The sequence below is a fragment of the Haliaeetus leucocephalus genome, unplaced genomic scaffold, assembly GCF_000737465.1.
Source record: "Haliaeetus leucocephalus isolate CR32 unplaced genomic scaffold, Haliaeetus_leucocephalus-4.0 Scaffold2, whole genome shotgun sequence".
In the NCBI taxonomy this organism is placed as follows: Eukaryota; Metazoa; Chordata; class Aves; order Accipitriformes; family Accipitridae; genus Haliaeetus; species Haliaeetus leucocephalus.
The window spans coordinates 15,159,052-15,185,270 of NW_010972438.1; the positions used below are offsets into that span (position 1 = coordinate 15,159,052).

At 34.4% G+C, this 26,219-nt stretch overlaps 1 protein-coding gene across 1 annotated transcript in view; it reads left to right on the forward strand.

Annotated features, from left to right (window-relative positions):
- The window catches only part of ERC2 (ELKS/RAB6-interacting/CAST family member 2), a 393,279-nt gene that overhangs the window by 200,943 nt on the left and 166,117 nt on the right, over window positions 1–26,219 (forward strand). Inside the window, exons 8-11 of the mRNA XM_010573681.1 lie at window positions 12,420–12,557; window positions 21,067–21,207; window positions 21,762–21,902; window positions 25,356–25,391. Coding sequence (XP_010571983.1) covers window positions 12,420–12,557; window positions 21,067–21,207; window positions 21,762–21,902; window positions 25,356–25,391 — 456 coding nt within the window. The remainder of the gene's footprint in view (window positions 1–12,419; window positions 12,558–21,066; window positions 21,208–21,761; window positions 21,903–25,355; window positions 25,392–26,219) is intronic.

Below are 26,219 nucleotides of genomic sequence, written 5' to 3' on the forward strand. Positions count from 1 at the left end.
TCTGTTATTTTTCTAAACTCTTTTTAGTCTTTTACTGATGGAGATTGTTTCTGTTTTACTGCTTTGTTTTCATTGATGAATGCTTCTCATTAATTTATCAGAACTGTATTGCTCTTTAATAACTACATTGAATTTCATAACATTGTAAAGTGAAATTATATTATTTAAAATGAGGTAATATGCTTTTTAGCTTCTTTCTTGTGATACTTTGGATACCAAAACCTGAATTTGCTTTCTGAACAGATTGGTCATCTATTTTAAAGCTTATGTTATTTTTCTATTTTTATATATATATATTTCCTTTTGTATATCTGTGTATTTTAAAATAATGCATGCAACGTATACATCTTGTGCTACTTCCCATTCATGTTATCCAGCATATTGATTTCTGTGTGTTCATTGCTCTGGAAGGCTTCCCATACCACTGTCTAACTGGCTCTTGCTCTCTTTCTGCAGCTCTCGAGGTGCCTATTCTTACTCTGTTTCCTTTGTAGCTTCCTTTTTCAGTATTCTCTGTTTCCCAACACTTGTCTATACAATTTATCTGCTGCCTCTCTCTTCCCACCATCTGTTAACTTTTTTATGAGACGTGCTGTAATTTTTTAATCTGGGCAGAGGCCCCCAAGTCTTCCCAATTGATACAGACATAATAGGAATGACAAGATACAAACTAAAAGGTCTATCAGTGTTTATCTTAACTGATTTGTATTAAAAGTATAAGTGTGCCAAAGCAGCTTTTTTCTACGTGTAAGTTTACATTAGAGTATATTAGAATATATATACTTCTCTGGCTTGCATACAACATATGTAACAGTTTTCCATGCAAAATCTTCTTGAAAAATTCTTGTGTAAGCTAACTTACCCTATTTTATATGCACCTATACCAAATAATACTAAACTGACCATGAGTAACAAATTGTCAGATGTCTTCAAATACCTGAAAGGTAGGATTGAGCAGAAAGGTATGATTTTTCATGGTTAACTTGGAGAAGTAATACAGGTCATATTTTCAGGTGCTCTCAATGTGCAATAGGACTAGACTTCAAAAAAAGTTCAGCAATCAGACATTACCCTGTAACATGTAAAATGTTGTGAGATGTAGGAATTCATACCCAACCAACCCAGCTTGAAAATCTGGCCCTGAATATATACAGACAGTTGCTAGAAGAAGCATTAGCTTGTCAAGAATGAAAGTCCACCTCTTCATACGTCATAACTGGAATTACATTAGTCTATTTTGTATTATTGTATTTACTATCTGGAAATTACCTATTGCATTTTGAATTATCTCACAATAAATACACATAAGGAGAGTGAAAACTTTTCAATGGCTGTCTCACAAGACTGTGAGTCCTGCTTAGAACAGTCCAAGAGTCAAGCTGTTTTGTTCAGAGAATTTATTAGTCCCTGAGGAGAAGGAGACAGAGACTGAGTATTTCCAGATACACAAGTGGATATTATCAGCCTAGGCTTCTTTTGGCTAGCTTCCTGGTGAAGGTTAATTTTAGCATTAAGTTCCAGCTCTTTCTCAGCTGGAGTCTGGCAACAGAAGCCAAGCTTTCAGTCCAGGAGCTCCTTTCTGTGTGACAGCCTTCTCCTCTCTTGGCTCAGTTTGCCCACTGACCTGCTTTTATAGCCCTGTAAAAGTATCAGCTGACTTGAGGGCAGATCCCTTCCCTAAGCAGCCCTAGGGGAGTTTTCTCCTCTCTGTATGAAAACTCAGCATGCACGTCTTCTTTCTTAATGCATCTTGATTCCTCTGAATCCTTCCTGTACCCATACATTTGAATCCTGTCTTGTGGGAGGAATCTAGAATCTCACAGTAAATAAAAATGAGTGAAATGTGGAGACCAGTGATGGGTGGCATTTGTTAGGAGTTGATATTGGGACCGGCACTGTTGAACATCTTTGCCAGCGACATGGACAGTGGGACTGAGCGCACCCTCAGCAAGATTGCTGACGACACCAGGCTGTGTGGTGCGGTCGACGTGCTGGAGGGAAGGGATGTCATCCAGAGGGACCCTGACAGGCTTGAGAGGTGGGGCTGTGCAAACCTCATGAAGGTCAACAAGGCCAAGTGCAAGGTCCTGCACGTGGGTCAGGGCAATCCTAAGCACAAATACAGGCTGGGCATAGAATGGATTGAGAGCAGCCCTGAGGAGAAGGACGTGGGGGTGTTGGTTGACGAGAAGCTCAACATGACCTGGCAATGTGCACTTGCAGCCCAGAAAGCTGCGTCAAAAGAAGCGTGGCCAGCAGGATGAGGGAGGTGATTCTCACCCTCTGCTCTGCTCTTGTGAGACCCCACCTGGAGTACTGTGTTCAGCTCTGGGGCCCCCAGCATAAGAAGGACATGGACCTGTTGGAGCGAGTCCAGAGGAGGGCCATGAAGATGATCAGGGGGCTGGAGCACCTCTCCTGTGAAGACAGGCTGAGAGGGTTGGGGTTGTTCAGCCTGGAGAAGAGAAGGCTCTGGGAAGACCTTACAGAGGCCTTCCAGTCCCTATAGTGGCCTTCCAGTCCCTAAAGGGGGCCTACAAGAAAGGTGGAGAGGGACTTTTTACAAGGACATCTAGTGATAGGACAAGGGGTAATGGCTTTAAGCTGGAAGAGGGTAGATTTAGCTTAGATACAAGAATGAAATTCTTCACTGTGAGGGTGGTGAGGCACTGGAACAGGTTGCCCAGAACGGTTGTGGCTGCCCCATCCCTGGCAGTGTTCAAGGCCAGGTTGGATGGGGCTTTGAGCAACCTGGTCTAGTGGAAGGTGTCCCTGCCTGTGGCAAGGGAGGTGCAACTAGATGATATTTAAGGTCCCTTCAAAACCACTGTATGATTCTATGAAATATTTCCTGCAGTGATTGCACAATAAAACAAACATGCTTGTTTTGCAAGAAAAGGTATTTATCAGTTTTGATCCCCAATTTTAGTTGTATTTGCTTCTATTTATTGGTGCAATAGGATTCTCTCAGTTTCTATGTGCACGTGATGAAATAGTAGGCTGATATTTCCGATCATAGAATAAAGTAATTTTTTTTTCTAGTCACATATAACAGCAGTTTATTGCAGTACTGACCAGAGAATATGACTGCATATTCCAATTAAATGATATACATTTTCTCTTAGTGATCAACAGTTCATAGGTTCTTTTCCTTCTTTATACCTTTTTTCCCCTCTCCCAAATTAAGGGGCATATATATTTTCTTTTTTCTTTAGGTAAACTTCCAGTCCTATTGGATTTTTTTTAGATACCATAATGATACTTTACACTTCTGTACTGTTTTCCATAAAATTTTACTACTCAGTTGATACTCCATACGTTTAACAAACTGAATCATGCAGAACATATAATGACATGGGAATTACTTGTACCTTATGTCAGTAGATTTCTTGATTCTACCACTGACTTATTTGCTTTCCTCAGCCTACTTTAGGAAAGTTTAATCACTGTGTAACATCTGTTCAGAAGCTCGATATCAATGTAAATTTCATGTCTTCATTAATCATGTCCTTTTTGTTCTTTGCAGCTTTACAACCATACTGTGGTGAATGTGTTGAGTGGACTATCAAATGGATGAATAGACAGAGTGAACATAAAGACCTAACTGTTCAGTAGCAAGAATGTCTTCTAGACCTTAAAATATCCCTGTATTCCTAAATCACTTGCTCCTTAGGACAGAGATTTGTTGTAAGGAAACCTGGCAAAACACTTGTAGTAAGTTACAATATAAAAGCAACTATTAGTCCTGTTCAGGTAACAGAGGCCTACAGTTATGTGTTTCTGTGACAGCTAAGAGGGGTTCAAAGGCTGAAATTTTGTTTGTAGAGCTTCTGTGCAAAGTCGGCTTCAGGTACTGCCAATTTGTGAAGACCTTATTTCTTTTCAGGTTACTGTACCTGTGAAGTATGTGAGAATTATGAGAACAGTTCATTTAGTTATCAACTAATGGGAAAAGGAAATCTAAGAGATGCATTTCCCTATTATTTTAAGGAGTTCTGATAAAGTACTTGCAATCAAGTTCAATATACTACTGCAATCACACTAGACTTCAGAAATTGTAAAAATACAAAAATATAAATAAAAGTATGAATTCTTCTGTTTTCTCTTTCCAGAATAACGATTAAGTATTGGGACCAATTTTTAGTATTTCACAGAATCATAGAATCATTTAGGTTGGAGAAGACCCTTAAGATCATCAAGTCCAACTGTTAACCTATGTATAAAAATTGTGTATGAAATTTTCAGCCTTATTTGTTTCTTTAAAAGGAAAGAAAAAAGTAAATCAAAACTGAAATCCACATTGGAAAATATCTGAATTCTCATTAATGGCTTTGAAAATATCTCAAACTTTGCAGCTTGAGAGAAAAAGATATGAAAGATATTGATGCAGAGCTTGCTGCCATTACTAATAATTGAACCAGGAAGTATAACATCTACAAGCAGAGGAATACCCTGTCCTGGTTATTCTGCTCTCTCCTCTTGGAGGCCTTGCTGGTGCTAGTTGGGGGAATTCAGCATGAAACAGAAGAATTGGTAGAGTTCTGGTGACAGACATGGGAGTTCATTGATGCGATAGACACTTCTGGTGCTACCATTTTCTTCTAGTTTTTATTTTCATGGGTATTAGAAATGTATGCATCCTTTTGATATTTTTTTCTGAGCAGTCTTTTGTCGAGTGTCTCTTGTTTAGAGATTATATTAATTTTTTGCAGTAAAGGCATTTGATGACATAGTGGTGGAAGTGGCTGAATATTTCAGACTTCAGTTTTCAAAAACACATGCACATTGACTTTGAAATTATTTCAGTTTTCTGTATTGTATGTTTTGGTTTTGTTCACACAAAAGAAGCTGTGCATATCTTGAAGTAGAACTAAATTTAATCCCAAGAAGTCTTGAATAGACTATTTCTAATATTTTTTTAGAAATTTTTTTGACCTGATTGTTATTAGGTAAGTAATGTTAATCCTTCTGATCAAAATTTTAACTGCCCTTTCCTTTTTCTTTTGTTTGATGCTGCTGCCAATGTTTGTTACTTACTACTTCATAGATTTTATGCCCCTCCCTTCCTGTCTCCTGTTCTTTTTTCTTCATTTCATTCCTTGAAAATTCCCATCTCCAGATGTGAGCAACTGTGTGAACTCTTGCTTTTGTTTGCTATTTTCTTTACGTTTGGCTGCTACTACAGCTTTTAGTGTTCAGTAGTAAGAGCATCATTTTTTCATCCAAAGTTCTGTATTCTGGTCTTTCTTTGCATATTTGTTATAACTTCCAACTCTCTTTTAGAGGTGTGATGTAATCTTTGCCTCTCATCTTGCATGTCCACTTTCTCTTTAATAGTAGTATCTTCAGATATTTTTCTTATTTATTCAGTCACATGAGGAGTTCACCATACACACTACATAGCTTATTTCTTTTGAAGAGTGCATGCAGTTGATAATCTCTGTCTCAGGTCCTGTTGGCACTACTGTAATTTTACACATTCAGCTTCTTAAGTTGTTGCTTGTGAATGAACAAAATGAGTTGCCCTCTCTTTTCTGCATTATTTCATACCAGGTGCAAACATGTAATGTGCATCTCCATGATATCAAGTTGTTTTTCCGGTAACTTTTTATGTGGGTTAATTTGCAGTATGCATTTTAATGCTTTATTTATTATGTTAGTGACAGTTTTTGCAGGTTAACAAGAAATTGGAGATAAATATGTGAGTGAATAGCTTTCATAAAATCTTGGATGGTCCTGGAATACAAGTGGTAATAAACATGAAACAAGCATTCTTTTCTCTAGCTCAGAATTTCAGCTGAATTCACAGTGCTCTTTTTTTGAAAATAATTTATTCTAGCCACTGAGCAAGGCAGAGATCAAATTCTCATGCAGTCTTTCACAACTGCCTTTACACAGAGCCTTGCCTAACAAAATTAGTTGTACTTAGTATGTCATCCCAAGACTTGACATTTGTTCTCTATGAAATGGTACACTTGGCTTACTTTACACGTCAGTGTGTATTACAAGGGACAGTGTAAATCCAGGGGTTATAGTTTCCCTCTAAGTTCTTGGTTGACAGTGTTAATACTGGGTAATAGTAGCATTTTGTAAGTATAGAGAAAGGTATGTCTTAGGTGAGGTATTGGTTTGTGTTGTTTTATTGGAGCTGTTTTATACAGAATTGTTTTAAAATGGCATTATGTACATTAGTACAATAAATAATGTGATATCATTACCCAACAAAATGTGATGAAAAATAAAGATGAATTGATTTCACTGAGAAAAAAAATTCACATCACGAATGCTTCAATTTCATTTGTGAAATGATGTAGTATTTTATATCACAGTATTTCTGTGAAGACACCAATTAGAATTTGAAGCATTATTTTGCTTAAATGCTGTATAAACTAACATCCTCCTGGCCCAAATCACTCGCTACTTTGTTAGAGACAAGTTCACATGTAAAGATTAGCAGTTTACCTTTTTTTCTGGTTTCTTATTATGGTTTTATGGTTTTTTTTTCTGGTTTTTTTTGGTTTTTTTTTTTTTTTTTTTTAAGCTTGTCAAATAGAGCAAAATTCTGCAGGATTATTTTCTTTGCTGCTTGGATTATGTGAGTTGCGAAGGTAGCAATAGGGTAATTACTAGCTCATGCCACTTCTCTATTGCTCTTGTCATCAGGTTAATGTGAGGGCTGATGTCTGAAGCAGCATTTGCTTCATTAGCTCCTTTGTGACAATCATTGTGCAGCTGCACTTTGCTACTTTGCACTGTAGTCCTGAGGAAGCCTGAGGTAAAAGCTGTTCAGACAGATCAGTTGTCTTCTCTGAAAACCTTACAGACCCATTGATTTGGAGACTGCTTTCTCTTCGGGCACACACTGTATCCGTGGTTGGAAATGTTGTTTTACATAACCTGAAGGATTATGTAAAACTTATGCACAGCATTACAGATATCTTTACTGTCTCTGATTTAGTAATCCACTGTCATATTGACAGCGTAGGATTGAGCTGATCCTATGCTTTGTGCCATTTAAAATCTTTGATGTTTAAGAAAGTCTTGTGGGGCAAAATAATGAAAGAATACAAAGCCCAAAGATAATGTTGAACCATGAGGTATGTTGTAATCTGAAGTAAGTACAATGCTACTGTATTACTCCAATTTGGAAAATATAAATTTGGAAGGTAGTAACAGGAAGGCACTCCGGAAATATTTTAAATTGAGAACATATTGTTCAATAGGCAACTACAGATAAGAAGTTTTACTGAGAAATAATCAAGCATTTTGGTAGCTATTGGAACTGCTTATGAAGTCCAAGAGTATTTTATCATGTCATGATAAGATTAGCAAACTTAGCCAAAAATTAGATTAGCCAAAAATTGGTGCAAATCTTATACTTTAATAAATATATTTAGTTGCAAGCACCAAACCCCCACTTTATAATATTTTAAAGAGTTTTATATTACAGTATAATTTTTCAATAGAACATTTATTTTAATTTTTAGAATCGAAATGTAAATACATTTTGACTTTTGAAAAAATATTCCTAGTTAATGCTTGTCTGTCTACCTACTTAAAAGGAGGAAAACCAAAATGAAAGTTAGTGGTACTGAATGATGGAGCACTTTTGGGGCTAGTCTCTTTCAAAACAAAAGAATTCTGCAAGGTCAAACTGTTGAAGCAGAAGTTGTCCTTCAATGAACTCATTTTGTTAATAGAAATCCTGCTTAAACTGAAAAATGTATTTAGGTCATATCATGAATGTTAGTGGAAAGCTATGGATCCATAGCTTCCCTCTCTTGCCCCATAAGCTGAAACTTCAAATAGCTACTGTAAAGCCTGTTAATTTTAAAATACTTTGACTTGATATTTAATAACTGTACATCATTCGGTACAAATTGCTGGCTAAAAACGTACAGTGCTTTCTGAAAACTATACCTCTGAATATTGAGCTTTCAGGTAGTAATATTTTTATAGTCATGTTAGGGAAAAACTATTTCAGTTTTTTTGTAGGTATTTCTTTACAAATTATGCACGCACACACACGCACATGTAAATGAACGTAGATGTTAGGACATCTGTAGATACATCTATTTTACCAAGATGTACACTTTACCAAGATGAACACTACCAAAGCTGGTTTCGTGTTCTGGGATATTCTAAGATGTTTCTGAAAAGGAACATATGAGACAGAATATTTGTCATGAGTCTTACTAATAAAAATAAATTGTGTGTAAGAAGACATGTAGAGTATTTGCATTTGAACTATACCTAACTATATTTTTCTGTTTCAGTTAATAGTTATCTTCTTTTGTATTTTGTTATGTATATCTATGAGGCAGCAGCTGAAGTCTGAGAATGAATATTAAGGTTTAAAGTAGTCATAGTTAATGCTCATGTTGGATGAATGCTGTTGTTTATTAAATCTCTTTTTCTCATAATTCCATTAACTGTTTAAAGTAAAATGTAACAGTACTTGGGAAATTGTTCAGTAGAATTTGTTTTCTTAAAATAGTAAGACTTTTTTTTTTTTTTAATAATGAAAATTATATATACAAAAGTTCTGTTTTCTCCCCCGTGTTTCAATTTTAAATTTAAATTACGCTAATCTTACATTATTGATCTACTTCACTGGAACAGACGTGACCTGTGTTTTAATAGGAAACAAATCTCAAAGAGTTCTGCCTAGAGAAATTTAGAATAGAGCAAAATGAATTTAAAAAGATTTTAAAAAATGATAAAATGATTAAAAAAACAGTGTTACAAAATACTGGTTTTCTGAGTTATTTAAAACTCAAATACAGAGCAGAGAGGAAAATATATGGATCTAAGTTTATGGCTTTACAGTTTCACTAGCTAGGCCTAGGAATTCTCTGATAAATTTTCTCTTACACTGTCTTAAACTTCTCTTATACTTTAATGCATATCTCTAAAGGCAAATTGTTATAGCACAGAATATTTTCTTTGATTATATAATTTTCTTACGAATTCCATACTACAGTACCTTAATTTTGATAATGAAAGTAATTTTATTTTGAGAACTTGAGTTATTGTAGAATTTTAAAGCCTGTCTGTGGGTGAGATTTGATTTAATCTCTTGAGTATTTAAGAAGCATTCCTGAGACAATTGCCAAAAAGTGACAAGATTAGCACTTGCAGTTTATTGACAGGATACCTCATAGGAAGGACATTTATCTGTAAGGGTATTGTTTTTTAAAAAGGAATAAAGTCTCTCTTAAGCTCTGGGAACATACACACTTTCTGAAATATGGAAAGAATGGAGCAGTTTCTTTTCATACAGCTCATGGCACAGGGACATAGCAGTGTACAGAAGTAAGAATTACATGTTGACAAAACTACACAGTAACTAATTTCCTATCAGATAAAAGTATAAGTGCTTGAGGATTAAGAAAGTCTTAACAGTCCCTGTCATAAATTGAATTCAGGCATGCTTAAAAGTAAGTAATTATTCAGCAATAAAATTGTATCCTTACATATATGCCTGTACCCAAATATATGTTGGAGAATGACAGAGGTTACCAGAGGGTTTGTTATTCTTTCTGAGTTTAAAAAACCCAGGAAGAACTAAATCATATCTTGTGTTCCAAGATTTTAGCATGTGAGACTGCTCAATCTCTTTGTCTCCTGTAATCTTTTTGAGAGAACTCTTTGTGATTAGCTGGTCATAAAATCTTGTCTGCATTAGCAGATCTTTGCTAATCCTGTGCCCATCCCAACAAACAAATACTCTGCGGTACTGATTCTACTTTCACATACCCTAGTGTGGTCCTGTTCCCATCATATTTCCTTCAGATTTATATAGCACAAATAGAAGAATAAAAAAGATCCTTTCTTCTTATTTTATCTATGGACTATGCATTGAATAACTTATTTTAAAGAAGTTGTGATTCAATGGGGATGTTTTTAATTTGCTGCCTGTTCTCTTTACCTCTGAGGAAAGAATTTTGTAAATGCTGAATAATTTTAGAACATGTTTTCTTGGTTAAGGGTTGGATCATATTTTAAATTAGTTTTAAGAGGAAGGAAATCGTGTAAATGCTGTGGAATTCAGATAAGCACTGTGCATAGGAAATAAGTACTTTAATTTAGGGTGCCTAGAGTTGGTAGGTCAAGCTGATGATAATAAAGGACCAGATCTTAACTTTGTTTCAAAGAACATGTAATCAATATTCACTCTCCTGTTTTATTTCCTTTTCGCTTGAGAATTTATTTGGTGAAGCTGAAATGTGCAATTGCTTAAGTATTCCACAGGGTGTCATGAGGTAGTTGTTGGAATCATTAATACTTGGATGAAAGCAAAGAAAGAAACATAGTGTGCAGTCCTCTGAGTGCCAGTTAATGTAATTTTAGATGTGACTAATACACATGCCATAAAATAAAAAGTTCTTAACTCATTAACACATGTATCTTATTTCTGTATCTGTATAAAATATACACACGAAGAAAAATATTATGAGAGGTCATTTACAAGAGTGAGCTATTCTATGTCAGGTCTTCCCCCAAAACCTTTCTATATATACCTTAGTATTTTATAGTTTACAGAGCAAGTGGAATCTTTGGCCCATAGCAGTAATCTGACATACCAAAGTATGTATATAAAAAGGGGGAGGGTGGGGGAAGAAGAAAGGTACAATACTTGTATTTGCCATACTGTTATAATGAATTTCTAATTGGAATGTGCTCCTCCAAATTTGCTTTCAAATTTTATTTTACTTTTATTTTAATTTTTATTTAAGTTCTTTAAAATTTAAATGTATTTAAACAAACAATTATACAGTGCATACAGCTGTACTGTGGATTTTATGATTTGTTAATTATAAATATATATGATGTCAAAACTTCAGGCTTTTTTTCGTGCACATGTATAATGCAGTAGTAGGAGAATTTTTACCAAATTATGCCCCAAATTAAAGTGTGTTTGATTATGGTGATACGTTTTTGCATATGGAGACCAAATTTTTATTGACATAACTGTTAACTTCTGCAGACCTGCACATGCATTGAATTCAGCTTCAGGTTTGTAAAAGAATCTTTAAATACAGTTTAACAGTAATTATGAAGGATCCTGCTCCTGTTAAAATCTGAATTGGTTTAAATGAAAATTACATTGGCCATGCGAAAAATTACATTACTTTATGAAATGAACAGCAAAATTTCATTCATTTCAGTAGCAACAAAACATGATCCAAAGTGTAAAATCACTGATGAAAGTAAGAATTTGAATCTGTGTTGACAGTAATAATTTGTCTAATTTAAATAGCATATTTAAAACCAGTTTTGAACAAATGATACCTTATGGATTTAGACATATTTTGTCATGTTATATAAAGTGGCATACTAAAATAATAGACTAATTAATTTTCTTGTTACTATTTATTTGTGCCTAAGCATTATGGAACAAATTTTGGTTTTATGCCAGTGGTATAATAGTGAGTGGCACTGAGAGTGTAGGATGAAGGGAGGTTGATTCTTCTGACAGACAATTAATACAATTTTACATATATGACATACCACATGTCCTCTCTGCACTATGCCCAGAAAGTCGTTGTCCCTTACAGCCATAGAAGGTGATTGCCATGACAATCAGAAGCTGAGTGCTTTTATTCAGATTTGTTTCCAAAATCCACATGGTCCTGTGGACAATTTTTTGTGCAAAACCTTTCTGACTTAACCACTATAAATCATGACCTGTTTAACAAACCAGTGTGTTTGTAGGTACCTTAGCAGTGTGCTTAGATACTTGCTAGAGGAAGAACTAGACCTGTTTAAAGCAGTTTTAATATCCAAATTAGTGTGACATACCTTAAATCTTCATGGAGATGAAGAAAGTGAATGGAAATGGTGGCCTTTGGGTTGTTTGGGTTTTTTTTTTTTGGTTTTGTTTCTGGGTTTGGCTTTTTGAAATATAAACATCCCGATCTCTGTCCAGGTGAGTTTCCTTTACAGCAGGGCATCATGGAAGAAGAGGTTTTTTTACGTAGGTAGGTTATCATCTTTCTTCTTCCTCAGTTTAAGGCTCACTGAACTCGCTTTGCCTCTCCCTTTCTTTGTCCTTCTTATTGCAGCTAGAGTAATCTAAAGGGGTAATTCCACACATACTTTGAATTACTGAGATAATGCAGTACCTTAAACTAAAGTGATTAATATCAGAAAATATTTAAATAATAAAATATCTGGCTGCACTGAGATTTTTCCTAGAATTTCTTAGAAAATGATACTTTTTAGCAAAGGAAAACAAAATAGAAAGGACAGAAGTTAAAACCTGTTGATATTATACCATGTAAAAACTTGGCAGTATACTGAGGCATATGTATCATATGTGTGATATGTATACATTCCATTGATTCTAGCACCCAAGTCCCTTTCTGAATGTTAAGGCAAGGTTGATGAATATTATAATCTGTTTTTATTTTCAGATTGAAAATCTACAGGAGCAACTTAGGGACAAAGACAAACAACTAACTAATCTAAAAGACAGAGTGAAGTCATTGCAGACGGATTCTAGTAACACAGACACAGCACTAGCAACCTTAGAAGAAGCTCTGTCAGAAAAGGTAATGTTTTCTCATGGAACAGCATTATGTGCTGCTCTTGTGGGTGAAGCGTGTCCAGAAAATGTCTTTTTAGGTTGTTCTGGCACCTGTAACAAAGCCTATGGGCCTTGTCAGGAAAGCAGGTGGCTCTGTTCTGGTAGCATGAGCAAGGAGTGATTCCCGGCTGATGAACTGAAACAGGAATATGAGGTAAAGAAGGATGTCCTTTTAAATGGGGATGGAGTAAATGGCCCAGTACATGGGACGATTTTCCCTTAGTCAGTGGGATGAGTGGTTGTTCCCTGAAAGAACTGAAAGGCATGGACGCCTGATGTAAAGAAGGTAGAGTTTTGGGTATTTTGGGGGCTTTGTGATCTTGATTATCCTGTTCTTTTGTCTGTTAAGCAGAGCCTAACTGAAGAGCCAAGAGCAAGTGAGCGTACCAACTGTTAACTTGCCCTGCTGTTAGCACTATTGGTTTCCTATGCTTAATTTATAAGAGAAACTGTATTTCATAACAAAATGGAGAATTACTTTTGTTGCTTTAAAAACTATATGCCTTTAACTTGAAAATACCTAGCAGAAGGGATAAATCTGGACTGTTTAAATTAGTGGCAACATTCCTACCTCCTTCAGTGAGGTCAGGGTTTTTCTTCCAGTTAACTTTGAATACGAGATAATCCAAGCAAATTTATATGCCCCCAAAATTAGTACAAGTATCCACTTTTTGCAGCTCACAGATCTTTTTATATATATCACTTAAATGTGCACAGGTGAGTGCAGTTAATTAAAGTATTATGTGCCATTCTGTAGTGTGCAATCCTATGAAGATATTTATGACTGTATACAACTTTAAAACGCCACTGTGGGGACTAACACCTAAAATGCTAATGTTGGATTTTTGATGTCTTTGTATGTTTAATCACCTTACTAATGTTTGCTTGGTCAACAACAGTGAAAAAAGTTGGCATTACTACTACTTCTGTGGCTTCATATGGATAAGTTTACAGCATTTATGCAGTAAAGAAAGTTACACTTATTTTGTTAATCTTTCACTGCTAATCTGGACACAGTGCTCACCAATTTCACAGCATATTATTAAAAAATGACATGAAGTACTTTTTAATGTGTTTTTCCTCCTTGTAAACTATCTTTTCTGGATTAGTCTACATTGTGACTTTCCCAAAATGCCCATAGAGGCAGCTGAGAGTTTAAAACAGTCCTTTAACCGCCGTGCTATTGTTGCCAATGTAGAAAGGAGAGTGAGTGTGACACTGCAAACTTACCAGTTCTTCTGTGCAACTGGGCATGAAGTACATTATCAAAAGCCAAAGAAATCTTGTCTCCTATCTTCTGCCTCAGCTATATCTGCAGCACTTCAGAGAAAACACGCTTATGCAATACTTCTTAGCTGGGGTAATTTGCTAAGTTGCAATCTCTCTTCAATTGTAATGTTATTTCTTTGTTGAAAATATTAAACTAATGATGGTTTGCCAAGGTTTGTAGTAGAATCAGCTTGTGTGGAGGTGTTGAATAGATCACATATAGTCATCTTCTCACTACCAGAAATACAAAAGGTTAAGAAGTACTGGGTTAAAACCTAACCCAAATTAATAAGTGGCAATTACTTGTTTTCAAGTCATTTTGTACCAGTACCATTCTAAAATTCTGTTGAAATAAATGTAAACCAATAAATAAATAAAATTTTTATAATTTTGAAGGTTTTATATGTATCTGATAATGAGATATTATATTATTGTCAGACATACAAATTGTAAAATTTTACTGAACTCAGGATGTGTTATTTTTGAATAACATAGTGAGGATTTGTCCCAGAGTTTGTTTAAAAATTGTGCTATAGAACTTCTTTGTGTATATGTTGAAATGTGACAACAGTAGAGACCCTGATGGTATGGAAATTTTGTGTCAAGTTTTATTTATTGCTGTAATTAAGGTTCAAAGTCTGATAAATGATGCTAGTTGTAATGTTTTGGAAAAATTAGATAATTTTAGATCCTTCTCTGAAATGTGTTTTTGCAATTCATGTCTACTTCATTTGGAATTGCATCGATATATATGAACAGACACTTTTTAAAAGAATCAGTGTGATTAGTGGTTTTGCCAAGTGGAAATGGTTAGAACTCACATGGGGTCCCTAAGGTTGAATTCTGTACAAAGTAGTCACTTTGCTTACATACAGTCGGCTGAAATGGCATCTTTCCTGCAGTGTTTGCAGGCTACTCTGAGACACATATGCAATGAAGGCCATGGAATGTTTTCCTCCGCCACAGAGATTTCTGTCTTTTTGCAGCTGATGAAGGCAATGGTATCTTCCGTAAGCCGATGCTTTTGAGAAGTGGCATGAAGCTGAGTTGTGCTGTGGTTTCTGGTGACTGTTTCAATCAGTTACGTAGAGATTGTTACTTCTAAAAGTTAGGTGGCAGTATGTAAAGGGAAGTACTCTGTTAGTGATATGCTTATCATTCTATATTACTTCAGAAATGCCACTTTGTTAATCTAAGGAAAAGGTACACAGAATTGTTAAATAATAGCCTTTTTCTACAAATGAGCTTTGTAATTTTAATGTGTCACCAGTCACGGTGTGCTACTGGGAAATCTTTTTACAGTTGAGGAACGAGTGGTATATTAGATAAAAAAAAGGAGGAGAAAAGCAACACTGCAGAGTAGAATTAATATGAGCTTTTGAGAAACAGGGTGCTTGACCTTAGAGCGTTAGACACAATGGAGGAAGTTTCCAAGGTAAAAGCACATCTCTGTATGATTTTGTTTATAGTACAGAGAAATCATGCACAATTTCTTTCACATTGTCAGTTTCTCTTGAAGGCCACACTTTCAAGGGTAGGTTTCTCAATCTTAATTGTAGTCTCTGAGATGTATACATTGAAAGAAGCCAGTAGGCATCTTCTAGAAGTTCCAAATGAACTATTGTGTCTAGCTTCCTTGTGTCTTCTGGCAGCTAAATACCTTGACTGATTATGTTTACATATGTCTCATTCCTATGTGTCCAGCTTTCCAATTCATCCTAGCTGCTCTCAGTGAGTAACCTTTCCTATCCCTATTCCTGTCTGCAGTAGCATTCTTAAGATGTACAGACTTTATCAATAGTTATTAACTTTTTCCACTGCAAATACTGGTAGAAATATGGAATAGATTTTTGTCCAAATGGGACAAACCAAGAACCCTTAGTGATAGTTTCTTATTAACAACTGCATCAATAGAAGTACTTTTATCAATTTAAATTTGTAATGCTCTCAAGAAAGGATGCTGCTTTCATTCAAGAATACCTGATTTCCATGGAAAGACATTGTTTGGGTTTTTTTGTTTGTTTGTTTTTCCTAGAAATTATATCAGACCTACTCTGCAGCTATATTATCTTGTTTTATACTCTTGAGGTTAGGACCAATTTTTGGCTTTACCTTAATTCTTTGTCAATTCAATAGTTTTGAGAATTTTAATTTTTTAAAAAATGAAGAAAATACTCCAAAAGCATCATGGGAAGCTCCCTTAAAATAGAAATCAGGTTTATTTATACCAGTTTAGTTAACCACAATTCACTAAAATTGAATTGAATTGCTTTTCGTAGTTTCTATGGGAAGAAAAAACCCCCTAAAACATGATCATATGATATGAATGAATTATGAAGCTCTTTTTCAAGTCCAAAACCCAAGTGTTCGAACATTTATGTTTCCCTGCTTTGTTCCTGAAAATACTCAGATGGAGATTTTGGCTCTGAATTAGATAATATGGCTCCTTATTCTTCATGAAAATAGTTTTTTTTCCAAGTACCTATCTCTGATTTTCTTTTTCTTTCATATTTAGTGATTACGTAGCTTGGTAACACTAAGTGAGAAAATTACTGTATACATCATAAAACAGCATCAAAATTTCCTGAAATGGACTCCTTTCAGTCTTTGTATTTTTCCAGCAATACTGCTGCTATAATTTGTTCTCTTGTCAGGAATCAGAAACGCATCAGCACAACTTTAATCACTTTTGAGTGCATTTTAGAGCTAAACTAAAAAAGTATTCATTCAATTCCTTACCCCAAAGTTTGGCGCCTCTCCTAAGCACTGAAAATTCTTAACAGCAATAAAGGTTACATTGCAATAAACAAACAAACAAAAGTTTATTCCTATTAAAAAAAAAAAAAGTTTGAAAATCAGAATATGCAAAAGTGCTATCAGCTTCCTTGATGTTTTAACAAGAAACTTTTCAAAGAATATCTCAGCTCTTGGACTGGCCCAAAGCAGCTCAAGAGGTTGCTTTCATGAAGCTGATATTTATAAAGTTGGTCCTACTGTAGCAGCATACAGCAGATAAGCAATTGAGTATGTCTGATAATAGAGCTATATGCTGTGGCAATTCAGTTCCTGCTTCTGTGATAAAGTGCAAATAGATTAGACCTGTGAGGTCCTAGATTAGTGCATAAGGAAAGCTCGCCAATGCAAATAAGACTGAAACAAGAACACATTGTTGGGATTTCTGCAAGTTAGCTGTTAATCAAGTAAAACATGGTGTATTAGGGCCTTTTAACACGTTTTTGACATTTAGCCTTATGCAGCTGACAGATAAATTAGTCTTCTTTTGTGATTGACTTAGAAAAATTTATACTGTTCATTAATAAGATGAAATAGTGTTATGTTTAATTTGTTATAGAAGAAAAAAAATCATTTAGGTAAATAAATCTTCAAGAAGGAATTGGTATAAAACTAAGTCTGAATATAACTAGGTGGATTCTGAATGGTTATTAAACTATTCCACTTAGTGGAGGCTGGCATTTTGACATTAATATTCAAGGGATTAAGAATTTATATTATTTGTTACTAGGAATAATCTTGAAGTTATTTAGTATCCCATATTATCCCTTTCTTGCATAATCTATATAGCAAAAGCCAGCTAATACTAGAATTAAAAAAAAACCAACCCACATAACTAGTACATTTGCTGGTTTGTTATTTATGGTGTGCTCAACAATGTTGCTGTTGAAGGACCTTCATTCTGTATGAACACATTTCTACCTGAAATCCTGCCAGGTATAAGTCAAAGGGAGATTTTGCAGTTGGGCTGAATGAAGCCAGGAGTTGTGTACCTCTGCAGTTCCAGGGGTCTCGGAGCACAGACAGTTGATGCTGTCTTGGAAACAGGTTTAACTACAGATAGCTTGCTACCTTTAGTTTTGACCATATCTTTTTAACTGTATGCTAAGTGCAGTGTACTATGTCATCAATGTGCATTTCTTTCTGGATGAAATAAATAGGGATATAAGTTTTATGTGAGTAGTCAACACTGTTTTCTGTGAGGATTCTTACAGTAACGCTAGTTTGGTAATAGGTATGTTCAGTTAGCTACATTTTAAAAGGGAGTTCCTGATGTCAGAGGAATGCTAGATGCAAAATGAAATTAGCACTATGAACTTCCAGCCCTTTGAAAAGGTTTTCCTTAGGAACTGGGTAGCAAAACCTAACTGTACCAATATTCTTGTTACAAGATTATTCATTATAGTGCTGATTATTTTCCAATATCTAAAAGATTCAAATTACATTTATTTACAAGCTCAAATATAACTACTTATTTGGTAAAGATCTTTACTAATTGTTTAAAACCTTCTAATAATATTTAACATTAATTTCACTAATACATATAATTACATTATAAAATACTTAATATCATGCATTTTTAAAAATTTTCACTATTGGTGAAACAAATTATTACAGCTGGAAGCCAATATTATATAACTGAAAGAAAAAAAAATTATCAGAGGAACATAAATGTTTGAAATGGCTCTATAAGGAATATATTTGAAATATCACATTTTGCACTTAGGCCTAGTTTCACATCAATAACAGACTAGTCATATAGCAAGCACCTATGAAGATTAATACCCCACATCTGCTTTTGATGCTTGATCTTAACAACTCATGTTACATAAAAAAATATGTTGCATCATAGCTTATGTTTGCTGTATAAACATAATGCAAAAGTAAGTTAATTTTTAAATATTTAAAATAAAAATAAGGAAATATAAAAATAAAGATTTAAACTAAAATTCTAATATGCTTAATTGCACTTACAGTGGGGTCTGCAATTAGCTCTCTAGTAAGCAACCACAAGCTTTAGAGTCATTCCAAATAAGTGAAGATCAATATAGGAAGCTGAATTTTTCTATTTCTTGAATTAGCATTTAAATATTTTCAGGGAAATGTATAACCCATTAAAGTCAAATCGATTTAAGTGTAGCCAAGTTTTAAATCAGTAATTTAAAATAATATTTATTCAGTTCATACAGAAACTGATTATTAGTTTTAAACTTCATACATGCAGATAATATGGCATTTAAATGATAGGAGTGTGAATAAAAGGGAGATCTTCAACAGATGCTTAGTGAAAGGCAGATACATAGAAGCTGAAAATACAAGGGGACACTTACAGAAAACTTCGCGGTCTTCCGAAAACGCTATGTGTTCCATTTTCTAGTAGGTAGTCCCTTTGCTGTGCAGTATGAAAGGAGGACCAGACAACAAGCAGAGGCAATGGACAACTGTCAGCAGAGGTGCTGAGGTGGTCGGTGTTACAAAGGGATGAATTGTGAAAATGGGGGGAGAGAGACTGAGCAGAAGAGAAACAACCGGTGTTTGAGGTACAGAATCTAGAAAATGTCTCTGCCTATTCCACAGAACCAGTGAGACCGGGAAAGACCTCTGGAGGTTATCTAGTCCAACCCAGCTGCTCAAAGCAGGGTCAACTAAAACAATTTGCTCAGGGTCTTGTCCAGCTCGGCTTTGAATATCTCCAAGGTTGGAGACTGCTAGGATGAAAATCACAGCCTTGATTTTTTATGTATATAAGTGTTGACAGTTGGCTTTCTGCAAAATATGCCTTGAGCTTTAAAAAGTACAGAAGCAATCTTCAGAAGATCCTCTAGGGCTTGGAGGAACCTCATACCTAGTGTATGGAGAAAATGAATGAATAACCAGGATTATCTGAACAATATACACTTTTAAAAAGTGGTTTTACTACTCAGCTAACTTTGATAATGAATTAATTTTTTTCTTTCATTATAATGACTGTTTATTACAAATCAGAATGGGATGTACAGCTGCTGCAATGTTGCTTGCATTGTAATGTTTGTTGAGATACAATAACCACAGCTGAGAGAATATCGATATGGGCAAAGGTAAACTTTATGTATTTGTGTAGTGTATATAGATATATATCTCCAGTGTGTGTGTTTGTATATATATCTCCAGTGTGTGTGTTTGTATATATATATATATGGCAGTATAAGGAATCATGGACAGAGGGAATTAGCATGAGGTTTTTCTCTTTTTCTAATAATAGTAGGCTTCCATGAGTCTTGTCCAGTTCTATGAAATAGTATTTTAAGTATTGATCCCACTCTTACACTCCTCGGAGATTTCAAGCATAAGTACAAAAGGACTTGAATAGGATCCGTGAGCATGGAGGTGGTTCTACCTGAGCTACGCCACTGGTAGTGTAGAACTTCATCAGCCAGTATGTAGTTTTGTCCCATGTAGGTTTAACTTTCCTAAATGATGTTGCTTCCACTGCATGCCTGACTACTACTTCCAGAATGATACTAGTATTTCCCTGATACTCTGCTTAAATTGACCTATTCCCGATTCAAATGCAATTCTACCGGTTATTTTATTTTACCCTAACTATTTCTCTCTGATTAGTATTTGCATCCTTCAAGTATTGGTAGAATGTGATTTTGAAGAATGTAATCAAAGCTTAATAAAACCATACTACTGCATCTGCTTTTTACATTTCACTCTTTGAATTCATCACCCAATCCTTGACAGGTGATTTTCAGCAATCCTTATAATAGTGACTGGAAGTTGGCAAAATATTTAAAAATGTGGTTGAGTTTAAATATGTGTAGGATCACTGTTAATTAGATGGAGAAAAATCTTCCTTTGGATATCATAAGTTGTATTGGGGTACTTTTTCTGTGTCTTGGACAACTTTTGGGTTTTGTCCTCTCAAAATATAATACATGTACACTGTAAGTTACTGACAGTTAGCAAGTGATTGATTTCTAATTAGATTTGGAACCTTGAAACTTCTTGCAACAACTGTAGAGTCTACCAGCATTCAAAAAAACCTAACCAAATTCAAGCTGAGTAAACAAGTCATGGCCTCTCTGTTTTGAATTTATAATCAAGACTTTAATAGCTTATGAATACAGGAAATACATTACTGAGGTGAATGACTTTCCATATCTATCACAAGACTAAACATATTCATATTGGTATAGATATTTAATGAAGTTTCAGTACCACATTACTCTTATCAAGTATTTAAAACCTTGATCTGATGCTTTTGAAATCAGGGGAAATCTTGCATTGATTTTAATACCATTAACTCAATCATCCTCTGCTTCTGAAGGCTGATTTTTCTAAGTGCTACTTAATGCAAAGAAATTTTATTCTGTCTTTTGTTAAAATTATTTCCAACTTTTCCATTTTGCAATTCTTTCCCTTGTTAGGAAAGAATAATAGAGCGCTTGAAGGAGCAAAGGGAGCGAGATGACAGAGAAAGACTTGAAGAAATCGAATCTTATAAAAAAGAAAACAAAGACCTGAAGGAGAAAGTTAATGCTTTACAAGCTGAACTGACAGAAAAAGAGGTCAGTCTTTTCAGTAAAATCTATGTTCTTCTATCTATGTCATTATGATGAAAGTAAATGCATTAGGATTACTCTTGAATAATTTTAAGTACTGAAATTCTGCCACTTCGGTGGTCAACTTCTGAACTGCTATTTTCTTAAGCATTCTTCATAGTCCTTACTTTTTTTCATAAAATATTGCTTCAGTTTTTGCATATTTGTGTGTCATTATCTCTACTTTTTCTTTTACATAAGCCTCCAGTAGGCTCAAATATTCCATTGTTGCTCCTGTTTTCATTTGTCAGTTAGAGGAATGGACTTCAAAGTAATTGTACCTCCAGAATATAATGTCAACTTGTCTGTTACGAATGTTTCTATGTTTCACTGCACGCCAGCTCCTGTGGTTCCAACTGGTTGTATTCTCAAAACAGTGTCTTTTGCTATCAATGCTTATCTTTGTGTCAACTCTTTTTGGGGAAGGGGAGGGGGAACAGGATCCAAGTGATTACTAAGTTGGCAATAAGTTAGTGTCCTGGTGACTAGGAATTAACTTTTTACTCTTGGTCATTTTTCAGTCTAGTTTAATCGATCTCAAAGAACATGCATCTTCATTGGCATCAGCAGGGCTGAAAAGAGACTCCAAACTTAAGTCTTTAGAAATAGCCATAGAACAAAAGAAAGAAGAGTGTAGTAAGTTGGAAGCACAGTTGAAAAAGGTAAGTTCCATCTTCAAACAAACAAACAACAATCAGAAAACCAAAAATCAACATTCCCCCCTGCCCCCCCATTTTGAAAAGTTGAGCTTATTTACTCTTCTGGAGTAAATCTGAAATCTACCCATCTTACGCTGTTTGCTGATGCTTGCATCAAATACTGCTAACTTTTTCTTAAGAGGCTTGTACCAAAGCCACTAGTGAGCCTCAGAAATTATCTTGAATACCTATACGAGGGAATTCTGAGAAGCTGCTACAAATAGATGAACTGGGGCAGGACATTGGAGAGAAAACAGAATGGCAGAAAGAAATTATCAAACCAGCAATTTGTATGTATATGAATTTATACCTCTACTAGAAGTAGACTGAAATGTTTGTAGCATGGGAAAAAATTAAAGTCTCACCTAAGAAATGCTGTACTTCCTATTAAAAAAAATTCTGCTTCTGAAATGGAAAGTCTAGCTAGGTTTTATTTTGGCGGGTTTTTTTGGCTTTGTTGGTGAACACATGTTTGTGATAATTAAGCAAAATAATGCATAGTTTATCTCAGCTAGCAATTCAGTATTTTTATTCAGCAAGTAGTGGAAGCAAACATTTAAAGGAAAACATACAAATCCTATACTTTATGACATGGTTTTATTTAAATTGATGCATTAAAATAGTTTTTGCCTAAATGATTTGCAGGTTTGTTGAAGCCTTTTCTACCATATGTTGTTTCTTTGACCTTTTTCTGTGTCATTTGGTAATGTCTGCTCTCATTGTTTGAACACCAATCTCATGACATATTTGATGGGTTTAGGCATTATGTTTGCCTTCTGCAATTCATGACTAAGTGTGTGTCAAACATTAGTTTTTTTATATTGATAATTAATGCTTCATTTTCTAGAAAAGAATATTTATAAGCTCTACAAATGTTACCACCATTAGGATAATATTCTGACACTCTTTTTACCCAGGTTGAGTAGTATCCTGCTCTCTGTTTAAGCATTGTTTCAATAACCTTACCTGTGAAGAAGGTATTGCAAAGTATAAAGGATATCAGAGTGTAAACCTTATACTACTATTATCTTTTAATTCAGTATGGATATGTGCCATTAGGTGCCTGTGTTACATGTTTAGTTGTGGAGAGGAAGGAAGGGAATCTTTTTCAATAAACATATAGAAAAGCTTTTAATGGAAACACAACTACTTCAAATGTTTGATACTTATAAATGTTATTGATGTCAGAGTTAAAATACCCAAAGAAGCTATTTCCCTGGAAGTCCTTTATTTTGTTTTCTTTTGTTAGAAAATGTTTGTTTACTTTGCACTTAACTACAAAATATACTTCATTACAATCTGAAGTACCTTATTTTCCTCATTTAAAAAAATAGTTAAAAATCCCCTAAAAGCACAGATCACTTAAAAGTCAAAATCCTCTTGAAGGACTTGAAATCCTAAGTCAATCTTTTATAACTGTACATATAAATACATCATACAGTCATGGAAAAATAAGCACTTATAAAAGTCAGAGAGTGTCTGGGACGTCTTTCGTATAAAAAGGGAGTATGTTCGCTGTGTATAAATACAAAGGATTATTAAATGAAAGTTGAAAACATAATCGTTTTATTATATCATAAATACAGCATAAAGCCCCAATGGAAATTCACCCAACATTTGTAGGAGACCAGGTATTTCCACAATAAAATGTAGTTACAACCTTCTTTGTGGGCATGTTTAGTTGAACAGAAACAGTGACTGTTAATGATAGTAGACTCCAAACAGTAATTTTCAATTCACATTTTCTCTAATAAAATACTTTATGTTCAAACCTGTAAATATCCTGTGTTAAAAGTAATTGGTCCCCAGAAAACTACCTTCACCATGTTTTCACTCCTTAGGAAACTAACTGAAACAGAAATCTGGGTTATTCTTGCATATGTCTGAGTTAGAGTAGGAGGGAACATCAACATAGTTAGGAGTAAATTAACCTGCGTGTCCCATAAGTGTGCTTATGTACTAACATTAACCACTACGGAAGCTAGAAGGAATGGTCACAGTTTATATCTCTTTTTCAAAAGTGACTCCAAGGGGCTGTCTGTTACTTTGAGAAATTTGAATGCACCTTACACATTATTCTCTCTCTAAAAATATCATAGAGAAGGCACTTTTCATTATGGTATTGTAAAATCATTATAGTTTAATGTTGATTTATATGTTTTAACAAATTATACTAATAAATATGAAGATAGTATTCTATGCATATTTGCTAGGAGTTAATTTTCCATGAGCACTAATGGTAATAAGTACTGTGCCTGAAAGAAAATGTGTACAAAGGGCAAATCCAAACAAAATCTGTAAATTAAAAACCCCCAAATTTTAAAAGTTTCTCTTCCTTTGTTTCCTCTTCCTGTTTTTAGAGAGAATAAGGTTCATTTATTGATAGTAAAGATATTTTTGATTGGGTCTCATTAGATCCAATTTTTTTTCAGTATTACATAACTGGATTGTTTGCATTTCAGCAGGAGAAAACGTGCTGATTCTAAACTCACTGCTTTAATTTTATAGAGTAGACACATTTCAAAAAGTAATAAATAGGATATTTGTAAATAGTAATTATTCATGTGACTGCACTATATTTTGGTACACAAAATAATGTTTAAAACCATAGGCATACTTATTAAACTTTTTGTGATAAAGACTATGGATTGAAATTCATAAAATTTTAAAAAATCATAAAACCCAGAAGAATGCTCAATACTTTTTTTTTGCCAAAATTCCACAGACTTTTTGTTGACTTACTTTGTATTGCTACTAGTGAAAGAACAGCAGGAATTACCTAATAGGTAGCTAAGTTTTATATATATATGTGTGTGTATATATATATAATCTTATTATCCACTCTAGAATTTCCTCCTTTTGTTGTTTTTCATTATCTTAAATTTACTTGCTTACTGACATATTTGCAGTTGCTAAAGTACTTTTTGCCAAGCTGTACTGTTAGAAAGTCATTCTGCATAGAAAATTCAGTCTTGTGTTAAACAAAAGGAAAGTAATCAATTTAATGATACAATTTAATTAATCTTTTATTATTACCAGCTTTGAAGCTTTGGTGATAAATTGCAGCCTCAGCCAAAAGCACTTCTTGTGATTCATTGCTTGAGACCAGCACTTAATGTATCATCAAAAGTGGACACCTTTCTTTATTTCATGGGTTATTTAACTTGAGAAAGGGAAAGTAACACAAACCTTAAATTTCTTACTCCAGCCATTCTTTTTTAGGAGCCAAAGTCAACATTTATGTTTCCCCAGTGCCTCTCACTTTCACCAAGGAATGTTTAGAATCTTAAATTTCTACTTTTTTTATGACAAGTTCTTCTGTGCAAATGCACTGGTTTTGTTGAGCTAATGCTGTTTTCCTGGATCTTTCCTTCTTTTCCTGTCTGTGCTTCACTCCCTTCCAACTTTGCAATGTAGCAAGCTGAACAGTTGTTCAATCAGATGTACAATCCAGTAAGTTCTTTTTTAAAATGCCAGCTGTAACATATGAAAGCATGAGGATCCATTACCTTACTGTGTTGTGCTCTTCCTCTGTGGAGCTTTGCAGAATAATTCTGATGCTGCTATGCTATATTCATTAAATCCAAATAAATGAACTTTGTGGACTTCAAGGCCATTTAAAGAATATGAAATGTATTAAATAGGCACATACAGTATTTCTGAGAAAACAAACATTCTAGCCTTTAGGTCCTCAACTTCTCCATCAGAAAAAGCATGCAGATTTTTTTTTTTTTTTTTGCTTTGCTTTGCTTTTTAATTCCTCCTTCTGCAGTACTTTATTTGATCCTTCAAACTTAAATTTACTCAGTTTATCTTAAGCGACTGAGTTGATTACATGAATAAGAATATCTAGGAAGTGACATACTATTTTCAAAAGTCCGTATGATTAAAATAGTTTAGATCATTTTACTCATAAAAGGCTGTATACATTCAGCATATAAATATTAAGAATATAGAAACTTTTATTTAATTGAAGAAAATGCTGAAATATAAGATGATGAATGTAAATAGTGGTATTTGAAAAAGTCAAACGGTATTACTTTGGGTGTTTAGCATTATTATTCTTGCCAATGTCTGCTTTAATTGCACAATATCTATCCTTATGACTTGACTGTGTTCCTTTTTCAATTTGAGGAAGAGCAGTAACAAACATTCTGCAGAGAACAGTTTTCATTTTTTTTGGCTGACACTCTTACATTTAATGTGCTGTGAGCATCACAGGACAGAAAAAATGATGTAACTGTAATAGCAATTTACAAGCTATAGTTTACATAGTAATCA